The sequence below is a fragment of the Strix uralensis genome, chromosome 2 (genome assembly GCF_047716275.1).
Source record: "Strix uralensis isolate ZFMK-TIS-50842 chromosome 2, bStrUra1, whole genome shotgun sequence".
In the NCBI taxonomy this organism is placed as follows: Eukaryota; Metazoa; Chordata; class Aves; order Strigiformes; family Strigidae; genus Strix; species Strix uralensis.
In genome coordinates, this window is record NC_133973.1 from 115,796,197 (window position 1) to 115,811,085 (window position 14,889).

At 40.4% G+C, this 14,889-nt stretch overlaps 1 protein-coding gene across 3 annotated transcripts in view; it reads left to right on the top strand.

The window, feature by feature from the left end:
- ATP8A2 (ATPase phospholipid transporting 8A2) overlaps positions 1–14,889 on the top strand; it is a 355,523-nt gene that overhangs the window by 103,088 nt on the left and 237,546 nt on the right. For all 3 annotated transcript variants that reach the window (XR_012627702.1, XM_074859964.1, XM_074859965.1), the window contains 2 exons: positions 1,731–1,869; positions 10,079–10,143. Coding sequence is in view for 2 of the 3 variants with exons in the window: in XM_074859964.1 (XP_074716065.1) it covers positions 1,731–1,869; positions 10,079–10,143 (204 nt within the window). In the remaining variant the exon portion in view is untranslated. The remainder of the gene's footprint in view (positions 1–1,730; positions 1,870–10,078; positions 10,144–14,889) is intronic.

The following is a 14,889-nucleotide window of genomic DNA, read 5'->3' on the forward strand; positions in this document are numbered from 1 at the left end:
CCTTTGTCAGTCTGAGTGAGATCACTGGATCATAGTATATAGGTGCACACATGGAGACAAACTTGAACTGGCTTCCTTCCCCACCTGTGTACTGACTAAGACAGCTTCAGCAGGTGCAATAGTAACTCCTCTGGGTAGCTCTGCCATGCCAATTCCTTTCATATTTAACTACTTAACAAGTGATTTTTGGGAAGAAAAGACAATCTACAATTGCACACTTGGACTGCATTTGTAACCTTCTAATGTTGTTAGCATGGATAGGACTAATGTTCATCGGGAGGCTATAGGGTACTAAAGCAAATGACTTACGTGAGTTGATTCTACTACCTTTTAACAACTGAATATCTCATTACAAAACCTAGACTTTGTAAAGACCTGTAACTAATGCCAGCTTACACACCTGTACAAATAATTCTGTTCTTTATGTATGCATAGATGTGTACAAGCAGGAGCTGCTCTAATGCCCTCTTCATAGAATCACAGAATGTTTGGATTGGAAGGGATCTTTAAAGATCATCTAGTTCCAACCCATCTGCCATAGGCAGCGACCCTTTTTCCACTAGATCAGGTTGCTGAAAATGCTGTCCAACCTGACCTTAAACATTTCCAGTGATAGGGCATCTACAGCTTCTTTGGGTAACCTGTTCCAGTGTCTCACCACCCTCATCGTGAAAAATTCCTTCTTCATATCCAATCAAAATCAACCCTCTTTCAGTTTAAAACCATTGCCTGTTGTCCTGCCACTGCAGGCCTTGGTGTACAGTCCCTCTCCATCTTTCTTAAATGCCCCTTTTCTATATAGAAAGGCCCCAATAAGGTCTCCCTGGAGCCTTGTCTTCTCCAGGCTGAACAGTTCTCCTGACTGCTCCTGTACACTTCATCTGTATTCATTTGTTCTGAATAATTATAGTCCCTACAAAGAGTAGAAGCAGTTACTTTTTCTGTGTAATTCCTGGGAATGCAGTATAACTAGACTCAATTTGTATCAGTCCTTTAAATTGAACATCTTTGTATGTCTAAGGAATCATTAAAATGCTGTTACAGTTAAAATCTGCTGAGTAGATTGTGCCTTCTGACAAGGTTTATTTCTTACGTATTTTTGTCTGCCTGACTTCTTTCTGTAACGTGGCCAAATCTCTCCACGCAATTGCTTTAGAATTGCATAAGAATATGGCTAATTCTGTAGTATTAAATTTGTTGTATGAGACGTGCTTTTCTGGCAGACATCTGTATGTAGACTAGAGATACTTGGATTGATTAATGTTCATACCAATTGTATTACATAAATGTAGTGATTATATCCATAAATAGCTGCAATAATTTTTGCTTTGAGTGATTGTATCCCATCCTGTATGTATGTTTTATGGGAGGGAAATTAGTTGAAATGATGTGATGCCAGGTGACTTTTCTTTTGTGAGTTTTAAGAAATTTATAAACTGTGACCACTCATCATGTTGCTATGGTGATTAGTGAATGCTTTAGTATATATGTTCATCCATAGGAGAGCTTTGGAGTTGTATAACTTCAATTAATTCCTCTTGAAATATTGCCATCTTTCTGATTAGAGGAAGTAGAATAGCCACACCAGAAATTTACTGTAGTGTATATTGCTTGTCAAAATGCTGTATTAGCAATGAGGCACAACTTGCTGTCTTTAATTCCTTTTTGACTGTGTTCCAAACAGAGGTTTATCTAAAGAAAACAATTCCTCAAATTCTTTTTTTTCCCAGGATTTACTGCTTCTTGGAGCTACAGCCATTGAAGACCGCCTGCAAGCAGGTGTTCCAGAAACAATAGCCACACTAATGAAGGCAGAAATTAAGATATGGATTCTGACGGGGGACAAACAGGAAACAGCTCTCAATATAGGTATCCATCTATCTGGTTACTCTGAACTTGTCTAATGTGTAGCAGGTTAGGTACTAGATCTGCTGCGTGGGTTTTTAACCAAAATCAGGCCTGCTTATTACAGAATGATTCCTTGGTAGCAGGTAGGCATGTGGTAGCCTTCGCTTTAGAGGGGAGAGGGCTTGAAGTGAAATCTTTGCTCTGTGTCATGCTATATTCAGGTTTTTTTAAGGCAAAAGGAACACTTCTGCTCTTGGTTAAGTGCAATTCTTGAACGGAGTGAATATAGGTGTCTGTTTGGGTGGAAACTGGAGAGCTCAACCAGACTGTAATCCTTCAGTTATACTGTCCATTACATCAAATTGTTTTACAACTTTTTTCTTTCCTTACTGACTGCCTTTTCTAGACTTTTAATAGTGCTAGATATGATAGGAATATGGTAATACATACAGCTTACAACTTCTTGCAAAGGTTGTCTATGAAAGTAGGTGGATGCTTGAGTAACTGCTCCTGCTGTTAACTTATGGCACGTTGTGCTGGGTTTGTGTGGCAGGGTTTTTGGTAGTGGGGGAGGGGGCTGCAGCGTTGGCCCCTGTGAGAAGCTTCTCAAAAAGCTCCCCCAGCTCCGAGTCATACCTGCCTCTGGCCAAGGCTGGGTCAATTGATGATGGTGGCTGTGCCTCTGCAATAACGTATTTAAGAAGAGGAACCTGAGAGGAGTGGGGACTTTGAGGATGAGTTATGGGAAAGGACACCTATGCAAACACCGATGTCAGTGGAAGGAAGGAAGAGGAAGCAGGGGAGGTGTGTCAGAGCAGAGAGCAGAGACCCCCTCCGTGTATCTTGTGATGAGATGGCAGGGCTGCCCCCCCTCCCACCCATGGAGGTCGCCAGTGGAGCAGGTATTCACCTGTGGCCTGTGGAGGACCCCACACTGCAGCAAGCAGCTGCACCCAAAGCACGCTGGGACCCTGTGGGAAGAAGCAGCCCCTGCTGTTGTAGTTTGGTGCTGGGAGGACTGCAGCATGTGGGGGTGACCCATGCCAGAGCATCTCGGGGAAAAATGCATCCCCTGGGGAGGACTCAGGATGGAGACAGTTTGTGGAGAATTGTCTCCTGTGAGAGGGACAACACATGGAGCAGGGGAGTGCTTCCCTCTCCATTGGAGTAAGGAGTGGCAGACTGACCAAACAGCCCCCCCGCCCCACCCCTGCACTGTTGGGGAAAGGAGGTGGAGATACCAGGAACAAAACTGAGCTCAGGAAGAAGGGAGGGGTGGGGGAAGGTGTGTTTAAGATGTGGTAACACTGCTCACTGTCCCACTCTGCCTGTTAAGTGGTGTTGTTGTTGTCATTAGTGTTTGAATTAGTGATGTTCTTTTTCTTCCCCTAATGAGTTTGTCCTTTGCTTGTGATGGTAATGGATGAGGCACCCCTCCCTATCCTTATATCTATTTCCAAGCCCTTTTGCTTCATTTTTTCCTTCTCAGTGCTGGGGAGGAAGGGGTCAGTGAATGAACAGCTGTGTGGTGCTCAGTTTCCTTCTGGGTTCAAACCACCATTCACATCTTAGTCCTGTATATTGTGACTATTAGTGGAAGTGTGTTGATGCTATTGAGTGTATGGGTAGAGTTTAATACAGGTTGTTTTATCAAGGCACAATATGGATATCCTTGTCTCAAACTTGTTGATGCATCTTAACTTACAAACTATGCACTTAGTAATGGAAAAATATGACGTGAACAAAAAGTACAAATTAAAGTATTTGACAAGTGTGCCTGGGTACTGATGTAATAGAAAGGTAACCTACTGAAGACATAAGTGTTTATTTGACTACCTGTTTTTGCAGCATAAAACCAGAGAATTTTTAGCACTAAGTTTAGGTTTGTTATTAGAAGCATCCCTTAAAGGTTACCTTTCCTTTTAGGTCATAAACATATCTGGTAAAATCTGTATATTTGTAATACTCAAATACAAAGACTTCTGCAGTAAGGCTGGGCTGAACTGGACGTGCACATTGTAATTTCAATCCTGGAGCAACTACATGTGCTCTGTAGCATTTCTGCTATAGGGCTAGTCTTGACTGGATATGCCACATGAGTAGTACTCAAAACCCAATTCCTTCAGCCTTTTTCTCATTGTGGATACTTGCAAGGTGGGCAACCTAGGTAGTACTACCTTGTGCTGTTACAGAACACTGCTGTGTTGGAAATGCTGATTTGTGAGCTGTGCCCATGCTGCATCATGCCATAGCCCTTCACATGCTAGTAGCCTCCTAGGAGAGGGATTATACATGTCTTGACTAAGTAGTAAAGACCTAGTAAAGGAACAGATCCTGATATGAGCACCCCTGCCATGACATCATTTATCTCCCAAATACAGCATCCTTAGCAATATAGTGCCATGACACTCTTTATTCTTTTTGCTGGTTTTTCTGCCTGTAACTGGTAAATGTGCCCAGAGATGGAAAGAGGCAGAGGCAGAGATGGCACTCTGGTGATCTGACATCTTGCAGAACTGAGTGATGCATTCACCTTGTTAAAGTCTAGAACACTCTGCTTATCCCCACTGTCTCTAGTGTGCCCATGTAAAGTGCCATCCACGATTGGATTCAGATTTCCAGATTAATGTGTTAAGATGTACACATAGAGGTTAAGGGGGTCCTTAACAGCATAAGTTGCTTTCTGTTGAAGGAGCTATTTCTTTAGCCTTAAGCTCATGTTGACTTGAGGATTCTCTAAATATATAAAAAATGTGACTAATAAAGCTTTTTCTATATAGAATTGCATGTAGATGGGTCTGGGCATATTTCAGGCTGCTCCTGGCAGAACTGTGATGCTCTGTAACTGAACTTAAATTATCTGCAGCAAAACTTTGGGCATTTGCTGTTTTTGTCAGTTTTTTAATCTTTTTTCTGCTTGAGTGATTTAGTGGAATTTCAGAATGTAGTCTGACTGACTAGAGTTTTTGTCTACTTAACAAAACTGAATCAAGTTTCATGTATCTTTGTATGTTCAAGTTGGTATCAAGAGATGAATTAACCTGCTGAACTGATACAGTTGTAGCAGAAAAAGGGTGGATGGCTTAAGTAGACAGTTGATTTAAACGCTAGTTAGCAGCTTTCAATCACTGTCTGCGGATTTTGCTTTCTGTAAAAGCAGTAGTCAACTTGAGAGGATGGGAGCATCATCTTTTGACAAATTAAAAAAAAAGTAAGTACAGATTTTGGTGTAAGTACCTCAAGTTGATATATTAACTGACAGCAGCTAGCATGAACACAGATAAATGGGCTTTACAGCAACTGCTTACACTAAAGACTGTGAAGGAGACTAACTTTCACCTTGTCTTTTAAAACTGTCTTTTTTATAAATAGCAACTGGAAAAGAATAAGCATCTCCTTTACAACTTCTAAATTATCACTTAGTTTAATGTACGGTTTGGTAGTAAAACTCTGGAACTTCATTGGTTTCATGTTCAAGTTAGCTTGAAAGTACAAACATGTGGCACCCTTCCAGTCTTTGTATGTTACCCATTAAAACTCTAATAAACATTGAATTTAAAACGTAATCCACATGTACACTTTGTTTCAGGTGTAAATATGGTATCTAGGGAGTAGAAAGTATTTTCACTTTCTCATTGTGTGTGGAGGTTGTGCTTATGGACTCTTGCTTGCTGTGTGGATATATGTATGTATTAAGGGATATTTGAGCTCTTGGCAGCTGCCCCAGGAAGTTGGAGTACTTTGTTCTTCCATCATCTTCTTGATTCTTTGCTCTTAAGAATTTGGGTGTGTCTCTATCTCTTGCTTTCATGACTTGTCTGAAGAATAATGATTGACCTTGCTGTGGGGTGGTTGTATGCCTTCCACTCAGCCATGTGCCAGCAGATAGTCCTGCAGGTGAGGAGGGTGTTCCTGATAAGCTTTAATACTGACCAATGATTTGAACTCTCTACTTATAGAAAATAGGAGTTCCAAGTTCAGAAATATCTTTAAGCATGACATATGGTTTTCAGATTTTATCAGCTGAAACTGGCCTTAGCCAGTATATGCAAACAACTCTAGAAGGCTTAACAGTGTTCTTGTAGCTTCATCCTTCTCTTAAAACAATCTGCTGACTCCAGATATTCTTTGTCTTTCAGTGAGGGGGGAGAAAAACCCATGGTAGATTTCTATTCACCTCCATCCTGGTGTTCAGCAGACTCTCAAAATCAGAACTGAGGTTTTTCCAGTCAGTAACTTCCTTAGTAACAGATTGTTTTCTGGGAATGGAAATGTAATGTTTACTGAATTTCATCCTTCCCTCAAACATGAAATCAATCCCTACAGTTGAGCTAAATGCTCTTACCCAGAACATGCATTCATAGCTGTGAGCACTGCCTTCCAGTCATAGAATCATAGAAGGCTTTGGTTTGCAAGGGACCTTTGAAGATCTAGTCCAATTCTCCTGCCATGGGCAGGGACATGTTTCACTAGATCAGATTGTGCAAAGCCCCGTCCAGCCTGACCTTGAACATTTCCCATGATGGGGCATCCAAGAGTTCTCTTAGCGACCTGTTTCAGTCTCACTGCCCCTATCCGAAGTGTTTTTTTTTTTCCTTATGTCCACTCTAATTGTGTACTCTTTCATTTTAAAACCATTGCCTCTTGACTTGCCACTACAGGCCTTGGTAAAAAGTCTTTCTCAGTCTTTCTTATAATCCCTCTTTATATATTGAAAGGTTTCCTCAGAGTCTTCTCTTCTCCAGGCTAAGCAACCCTAACTCTCAGCCTTTTTCTATAGGAGAGATGTTCCAGTCCTCTGACTTTTGTGGCCCTCCTCTGGACCTGCTCTAACAGGTTGATGTCTGTCTTGTGCTGGGGGCCCCAGAGCTGGGTGCAGTACTCCAAGTGGGTTCTCATTCAATTTTTTATCCACAGTATCTCCAGGTATTTGTCAGTAGGGCTGTTCTCAATCCATTCATCCCCCAGTCTATACTGATTAATATGGGTTTGGTGCACCAAAGGTGTGTGACTTGCACTTGGTCTTGTTGAACTACATGAGTGTGGATGGCATCCCTTCCTTCTAGTGTCTCAACTGCACCATTCAGTGTTGGTGGTGTTTGCAAACTTGTGGAGAGTCAACTTAATCCCACTGTCTGTCATCAGTGAAGATACTAAATGCTGTTCGTCCCAGGACTGACCCCTGAGGGACACTACTCATTACTGATTTCCAGTTGGACATTGAGCCATTCACTATAACTCTTTAGATGCAGCCATCCAGCCAATTCCATACCCATCGAACTAACAGTCCATCCACCAAATGTGTAGCTTCCCAATTAAGAGGTAAGACATTTCTGCTATTGTGAGCTGTGGTTTTGTTTTGGTTTTTTTTTTACTGTTGAGGGAACTGAAGCAATGCCAACATACTTGCCTGTATCCCTAGATGAATTTTGAGCAGGGCATGTGTGTCCTCTCAAACACAGAGGATAATCATTCTTGCCTCAGATGCTGGATTCTGTATTGCCTGCAGTACAAATGTGCCTGTGGGCTATGATCTTGAACTCTGGTTCAAGCAGTCTTTCTCCCAGGACACTTGAAGGGAAATAAGTCCCGGAAGTACCCAATTCATCTGCTTCATGGACTTTTAAATTAAAGAACTAGAAATCAGCTTACAGGTGTGGATTGACAATCTATACCTGGCTTTAAACCAGCAGTTGATGTTATTCTATTCAGAAGCATTGACAAAAATATGCCCTGATCTTAGTGTATTTTTGCTTGCCATGTTAGTACTGCCAGTAATAACTATTATAAAACTTTAAAATATGACTACAGATGTCACTTGTCATCTTAGAGTTGCCAGTTACTTTGCTTTTTACTTGTACTAGATGTTAACATGTTCATGGTCTTGAAATCACATATAACATATAGATCATCTATAAACTGTTGTTAATCTTGATTTATATCTGCCTATTCCAATCTTGATCCCCTTTCTCTTTTTCATGTGATGACAAGATGCAAAATGATCTCAATTGCAGGATTAGTTTTTCTGACTCCATGGCTTCCAAGATGCACAGCAGAGCAACTGTTTTCCATGCCTTTTTTTTTTCCAGCTCCACTTGTTGAGTGACATCTTGCTTGTTTCGAAAGAGGTAAAATGAAACAGTGAGCAGTGGTTTAGAAATTACAGCTTGCTTTTGCAGCTGCTGTTCCAATGAAATGCTACTAGAAAATCCATTTAATTAGTTATACTGAATTTGTAACAGCCTGCTGTGCAAGGCTGTTGACATTCCCTGGGGAAAGAATAACCCTGACATACAGGGAAGTGCTTAAGTTAGTAATATTCTCTTTTTCTCCTCAGTAAAAGTGATGAAGTGCTTCTTCAGCCTGGGAGTAACTTTTAAAAATGGCAAACTGACTTTTTCCCCCGAGTCAGTGTTTTGTCTATACTTGTTGAAGCTTAGTTCTGTACTACCACCTAAGACTTGTTCACAGGTAGTGTCAGAGGTGATCTGAAAAGCTTTCATGTTTTTGGCTTCACTTCGTTAGAATATATCTCATCCTTTTCTCAACAGATGTGTGTGAGTTCAGTGTCATTCTATACTGATTTTTAAAAACAGACAGTAACCCTTAGCTTATTACCACAAGATGAAAATGTATCTGCAAGGGTGTACTTGATACTCATATTCCACACAAGTGAAAATGCAAGAGAAGCAAAACTTCTGCAGGTAATCAAACCTGCTGCTTGAAAGGGTCGGGCTATGTGATACAAGCATGCTTTCCACAAAGGAAGATGAGTAATCTGCTTTCTTGACAGAAGTTGTTCATACAGACATGTTAACCCTGGATTATACCTACAAAAGTAGCCCAATTATAAAAATTCTGTAGCCTGAGGAAATGATTTACATTTGATGAGTTTGTATGGCCTTCCTAAGGAACCAAGAATCCCACAGAGAATAAATTCATGCCTCAGTTGTTCTCTTGATGTTGTGAGATATGGAGAGAGACCACCTTTTTACACTGACTGTGCTGTTCCGCTTTTGAACCTGTTGGCCTTGCAGTGGCTCGTCACTGGGATGTTACTGTTATAGTGCAGTAGCCTCTAGTCTCCATTTAAGAAAGGTCTCTTCCTGAGACCTCATTTTATTTGACAGCAGTTTCTTAAACTTGCTGTGATTAATTTCTATACAAAAGCACAGTAGAAATACAGAATAATTCTCTTGTATTTCTTTTTGCTGTGTAACAGCAATAAAAGGCATATGCTTCAAATAAATGACTTTTCCGCTGTTTTATGAAGCTACAGGACTGTGCCAGTCCCAAGAGAACTTGCATGAGCTTTTAGGGTAACGCAACAGGGTCAGCCTGATGCGAGTTTGCGTTTGTCTCTTAGTATTAATATGAGCTGGAGTTAAACTGTTTATTTTGTAAATGCCAAGTATATATATCCTGGGTATGACTTTGTCTCATGTCAGGGACAATCATGTGGCAGAGGAGCTGCCGCTTCAGTGGCAGTAAGCAGTACTGCAGTCACTGGCTTTTAGTATTATGAAAATAAGAGGCTTTTTTTTTTTTTGTTGGAAGCTTTGCTTTGAATTTTGGTGTCCTGACAAATACACAGAACTGCTTTGAGTGCTGCTCCAGACTGTGGCAACGTGTTCCTGGTCTTTCATGACACAGTCCTTCATTAAGAATAATCTAGTACAATTACCTGATGTCTGGAGGAGTTGGTACGGGCTCTGTGTGTCATTGGTCTGTAGTTTTTGATGAAGCTCAGGACCTTCCACACGAAACTCTCAGGAGTAAGAGATGCTCATGTAACCCAACTGTGGGCTAAGGGGACTGGGTAGCACCAATGGATTCAATATGTGTGCTTCCAGTCCTGTGGCATAGCTGCAACTGTGCATTCAGGTCTGTTCCTGTAATGTGTTGAAGTCAATTCTGCATTCATGTAAACTAAAAAAAGCTTAGGTATAAAAATACTTAATTTTACTTTAGGGCTACAGCTTCTGTTTGCTGTATTTAGTTCATACAGTCAGGTGACATATTTGGAAATGCAGATAAAATGCAGCCTGTGTTGCTAGTAAAATTGTCAAGTTGGTGTGTGTTCTATACACCAATGTTTCCAGTGGGCTTCTTGATAGTAGTAACTGCTCGAAAAGTAAACTGTTATCTGACCTATATATGCTTATCCTAAGGTTTAGCTAAACCTTAAATATTCTTCCAAAAATTAAATCCTTGTTTTTCTCTCTTGCAGGGTACTCTTGCAGACTCATTTCACAGAGTATGTCTCTCATCCTGGTCAATGAAGATTCGCTAGATGTAAGTTAGCAAATTCTGGTGTAATTCTTGACAGAAGGAGATATTTCTAACAAGGGAAAGGTGTTGAGCTTTGTCCTTTTATTTCTCTCAGTTGCCTTTAGGGGTTGCAACATAAACAATTTGTGCTAAAACAGGGGTGGGTTGTGCCAAATGTATTCCCGAGGTCTCCAGTCACTAGCTGTACAGATCAAACTGAAGTCTTAGGACAAGAAACTGATTATGTCCATGGGTTTGATTCTTTTGCAAATTGGTGAAACTTGCAGTATGTCATCAGGAATATAGTTAGGCTTTAAGGTATAGATATAGGAGTAACATGTTTGAAGAAAGAATAAAAACAAACTGGAGGACTCACTTCAACTGAGTAAACTGTCTTCAGTGTTGCATTGAATGCTGCAACCAAACCTGTGCCTGAGCAAACTGTGTTGGGAGCTTGCCTATGTATAGCTTTTGAGACCTAAAAATTTGATTAAAAATTGCCTGCAAGTGGTTGCTGTGCTTCTCAGGTATGTGCAGAAATTACCTAGAAGAATCTTACAACTGTACATGAATTTTCCCAGAAGATCTCTTTTTTTCAGTTTGCCTGTTTGAGCATCAATATCAGCATTTGATATCACTTGAATATCTGATTGCTATTAGAAGTATCTGTAGGACAGATGTAAAGATCTATAATAAGCAGCATCTGATTTTTGCATTTAGAGTTGACCCATCCTGCTTGACTGTATGGGAGCTACAAAATCTGTACCTTTGAGTATCAAAGGAGTTACTGGCTACCTGGAAATCTGTTGGAAGAGAGGGATACTACTGTGGCAAAGTAATCAGCTGATAAGCATTATTTGCTAGCTGTGTCTATGTGATTTAGTTAACAGCAGCCTTGACAGTGTTTTCAGCTCGGACTCAAGTTCTCTGTATGCAGCTGTGGCATCTCAAGGCTACAGTTTTAGCTTCACAGAACTCAAGAGATCCCACTGAATCCAAGGGGAGATGATCTGCCTCCAGAGGCTGGATTGCGAGTTTCCATGCAGCATAACGCACCCTGATGGGAGCCATCTCACTGCTGAGTTCTAACAATGAAGATCATGTTAGTTCTCTTGCAGAAGTTAAGTTTTCTTTGTTTCTGTGCAGTTAGAGACTTGTTCAGAAAACTGTAGTGGGATAAGAAGACTTCCTTTTATTTTTCTTTCAAACTGTTAACTGTATTAAGCGTGTGTAGGTTGGCTTATATAGATTGTTTCAAGCAAATATCTAAACACCTTGCTGAAGACTCCCATCTGTTCAGACCATCTTTTTCCATTTTTTCACTTCTGTATGCTCCCTATTTAAGGGAACTGTTTCCTTTTTGTGGGATTGAAATACTGTGCTTCTGTTGAGCTTTCTGCCACACTTGGCTGACTGGGCCTCTTAACCTGAAGAAGGATTCAGAACCTCAGCAGAAAATGAACCAGCTGGTGGTCTTTGTTTCCTGAGGCAGGAAGATTAGTTGGTCAGAATTATAGAAATAAGAAAACTTTTTTTTTCTCACTGTAGGGTACACTCAACCCAGAAGAAGGGAAATGGTTGTGCTTTGTTTTCATTTAAAAAAAAATTCTTACACATTTTGAAGCTCTGAAGATTTTGACCTTAGAAGTAAGGCTCTTATTTCAATCTGAATTAAAAGTAGTTCCTCTAAATTTGTAGAAACACACACTGTGCCTTTTGTGATGCCTGTTCAGAAGTAACAAAAGACTTAGATAAAGATTCTCTATGGCTAAAGCAAGGGGTGCAAACTGAAGGTGGGCAGAAGTTCTTGCTAGATCAGAGAAAGAAAATGGAGCTATCATTGCTTGGTGTTTATTAACATCTGGAAGTTGGACAAGATAGTCTTCAAACCATTTGAAGCCAACTTTTTACTACTTCTGGTTTTGAATACAGTTGTATAGTGAGAGAGATTTTTTTGGGGTACCTCTGTAGTGAGCATAATACAAAAGGTGCAGAGTAGTACCTAACAGCTTCAGCACCTGCTTTTGAATTGTGACTTCAGTTAATTGCCTGAAAGGACAATGAGAGGGCAGGATGAATAATGAATGGCTTACTATGTATGCCCTAATGACAAGCACTTCAACCATGGAGTTTTCCTTTAGATGTCAAACAGCAGTGTGGGTAGAATGATTCAAGGACTTTGAGTAAGAGGCACAAATGAACTTGCCTTGTTTGTCATGAAAGGCTAGGCTTAAGCAGTAGGTGAGAAGAATGTCCCTAGATCTCAGCTTGTTTTTTCTTCTCTTCCCATCCTCAACAGGAAGAACAGTTTGGCCCTGGCCTGCATGTAGAACCAGCTCTGGGTCCTGTCTTGTTTACAAAACTGACTTAAACTTCCTGGAGTGCATATCATGTAGCTGTATGAAGGAATACACTTACATATATTACTGTAGGATTTTTAGACTCCAAAAAGACTTCTGTTTTTTATTTTTAAAACTTGGTATGTTTTTCATTGCTTTAGTAAAGTTGGGGTTTTAGTTAATTTTATCTATGCAGTTGACATTCTTGAAGTCCTGTTAGATCCTTCTGCTTTTTAGACAAATCTTTGATTCTTGTCTTGAAACATGAGAAAATGGAGGCCTATGACAGCTGGTTTTCATTCAGTAGAACCTGTGATGTTAAAAATGCTGCTTTAGCAAGAACTCATTGTGAGACTGTATCTTTACAGCTTGATCTGCTTGCAGTTGATGGGCTGGCTATGTGGGTTCTGGGAAATGCATGCCAACAGTCTCCTTACCTGCCCCCCTTTGAGTCCCTTTCAGAGGGTCGGCTGCCTATTTGACAGATTCAGTTGACAGATCCTGCGTTAGTATATACACTAAATGCCAAACTAATTGTAACAAAGTGAAACCTGTCCTTATTCTTATCTTGGCACATATCTAAGAAGCGAAAATGGCTACCAGAGAGAAAATTAAACTGGAGAAAGAAATAAGATCTAAAGAATATAGGGTACAGAAAATGCTGAAAGATATCAACTAGAGTATTCCAAGAAAGTATAGAAGGAATCTCCTATTTTAAAATGTCTGAAGGCTTATTTTAATTCCTCTCTGTACTTTGAGGTTTTTATATATTCTTTTTCCCAAACTTTAGCCAAGAAGTATGGAGGGAAAAGTCATGTAATGTGGGAACTGAGCTGGAAGAACATCTCATTGACCAAAGCATCTCTTCTAGCTTTCCCACATGCAAGCTTTGCAAATATTGTAGGGTACCAAAATTTCATGTGGGGTGATAGACAGGACCCCTGTGGAAATAAATTGCTTAAATAAGTTAGAGGCTAAATCCTTCTTTCCCCGTCAAAGGGAGGGTATGAAAGGGAAAAGGTGACACACCTACCTACCCACTTACTGAATCTTGACTCCATTGCCCAGTTTCAGATTGGAGTCATCTGAGGCGGTGGGGGAAGGACAGGAATGAATAGCCATCTCTGCTGTTAAGGAGATGGAGACTAGAATCAAGTGAGTAGTAGCAGGGCAAGCAATCATTTTCATAACTCTTAAGCTTTCTTGTAAGTAAACATTGTGCTCCTTTTTTGAGGTATTTTGTTAACAACTTGAGAAACAGGAAGTGGATGACTGGAAAACTGAATATAGAAGTCTATTTTTGCAATGATACCCAAAAAATAAAACTTAATCTCTGCGTCTTAACTCCACTAGAGAGTTAACTTTTAACTTCTAGACAAACTAGACTTCTTAAACAGCTGTACTACAAGTAAGGAAATGGGCACAGATAAAAAGTCAGGTTAATGAACTGAGAAGCTGAACGGATTTAACAGTCTGGGAAGATTTGAGGTTGTATTAGTCTTCATGATGCTGATTAAGACAAGGAGAAACTGTTATGTTTTATTGACAATTTGTCCTCTTACTATATTGAACTGTTGGCAGATTTCCTGTCAACAGTCTCCACTGTGAACACCAATCAAAGGTATATTGACAGATAGACCCCATGATGGTAAAAGGGGGTCATTGCTCACATGTAAAACATATAAAAATATTAATGGAGTCTACTGTCTCAATGCCAGAAAGCGCTTTGGTTGGATAGGTGGTGGTGTGAAGCCTGATTTAAGACCTTTGGGGACTTTGTATTTGTCTTCAAAGAGTGTGTGGGGATGGGAGACTTTCTGACTCTACAAAATGGTGGTCGTTAAGATGAATCTGTTCCTTAAGTAAGAACAGTTAATCATACTGTCCTGGTTTAGCCAGGATAGGGTTAAGTTTCCCCAGCAGTGGGGGGGAGCTCTAGCCGGGTTATTCAGATACCATGCGGACGTCACATCGGGGCGTGTGGTTTTATACATCTGGTCCTCTCACTGCTGTATTGGTAGCTATTTTGCTCTGTTCATTGCTATCACTATTACTGTTATTGTTATTGTTGTTGCTTGTTGTGTTGCTATTGCATTGTTGTATTAAACCTTTCCTTATTTCAGTCTTGGGGCTTTGTATTTCACTCCCTTTGTGGGGGAGGGGCAGTGGCTGCATGGTCTCAGACCCTGGCAGGGGCTAAACCATCACACGTACTCATAAAGCATGAGAGGTCAAGGATAACATTATCAGTAATATGAGCCATTTTGTATATGTTCTGTCACATGGCTCAGTCTAAGGACACACTAAAAAGAGAAGCCCTGATCAAACATGGGTTGACACAGAATGAAACCCCTCCCTCCTCTTTCTTTGCCTGACCTCTGCCAACATAGAAAAGCGTACAATCAACTTTGTATCAGGCATACTTTAAAAT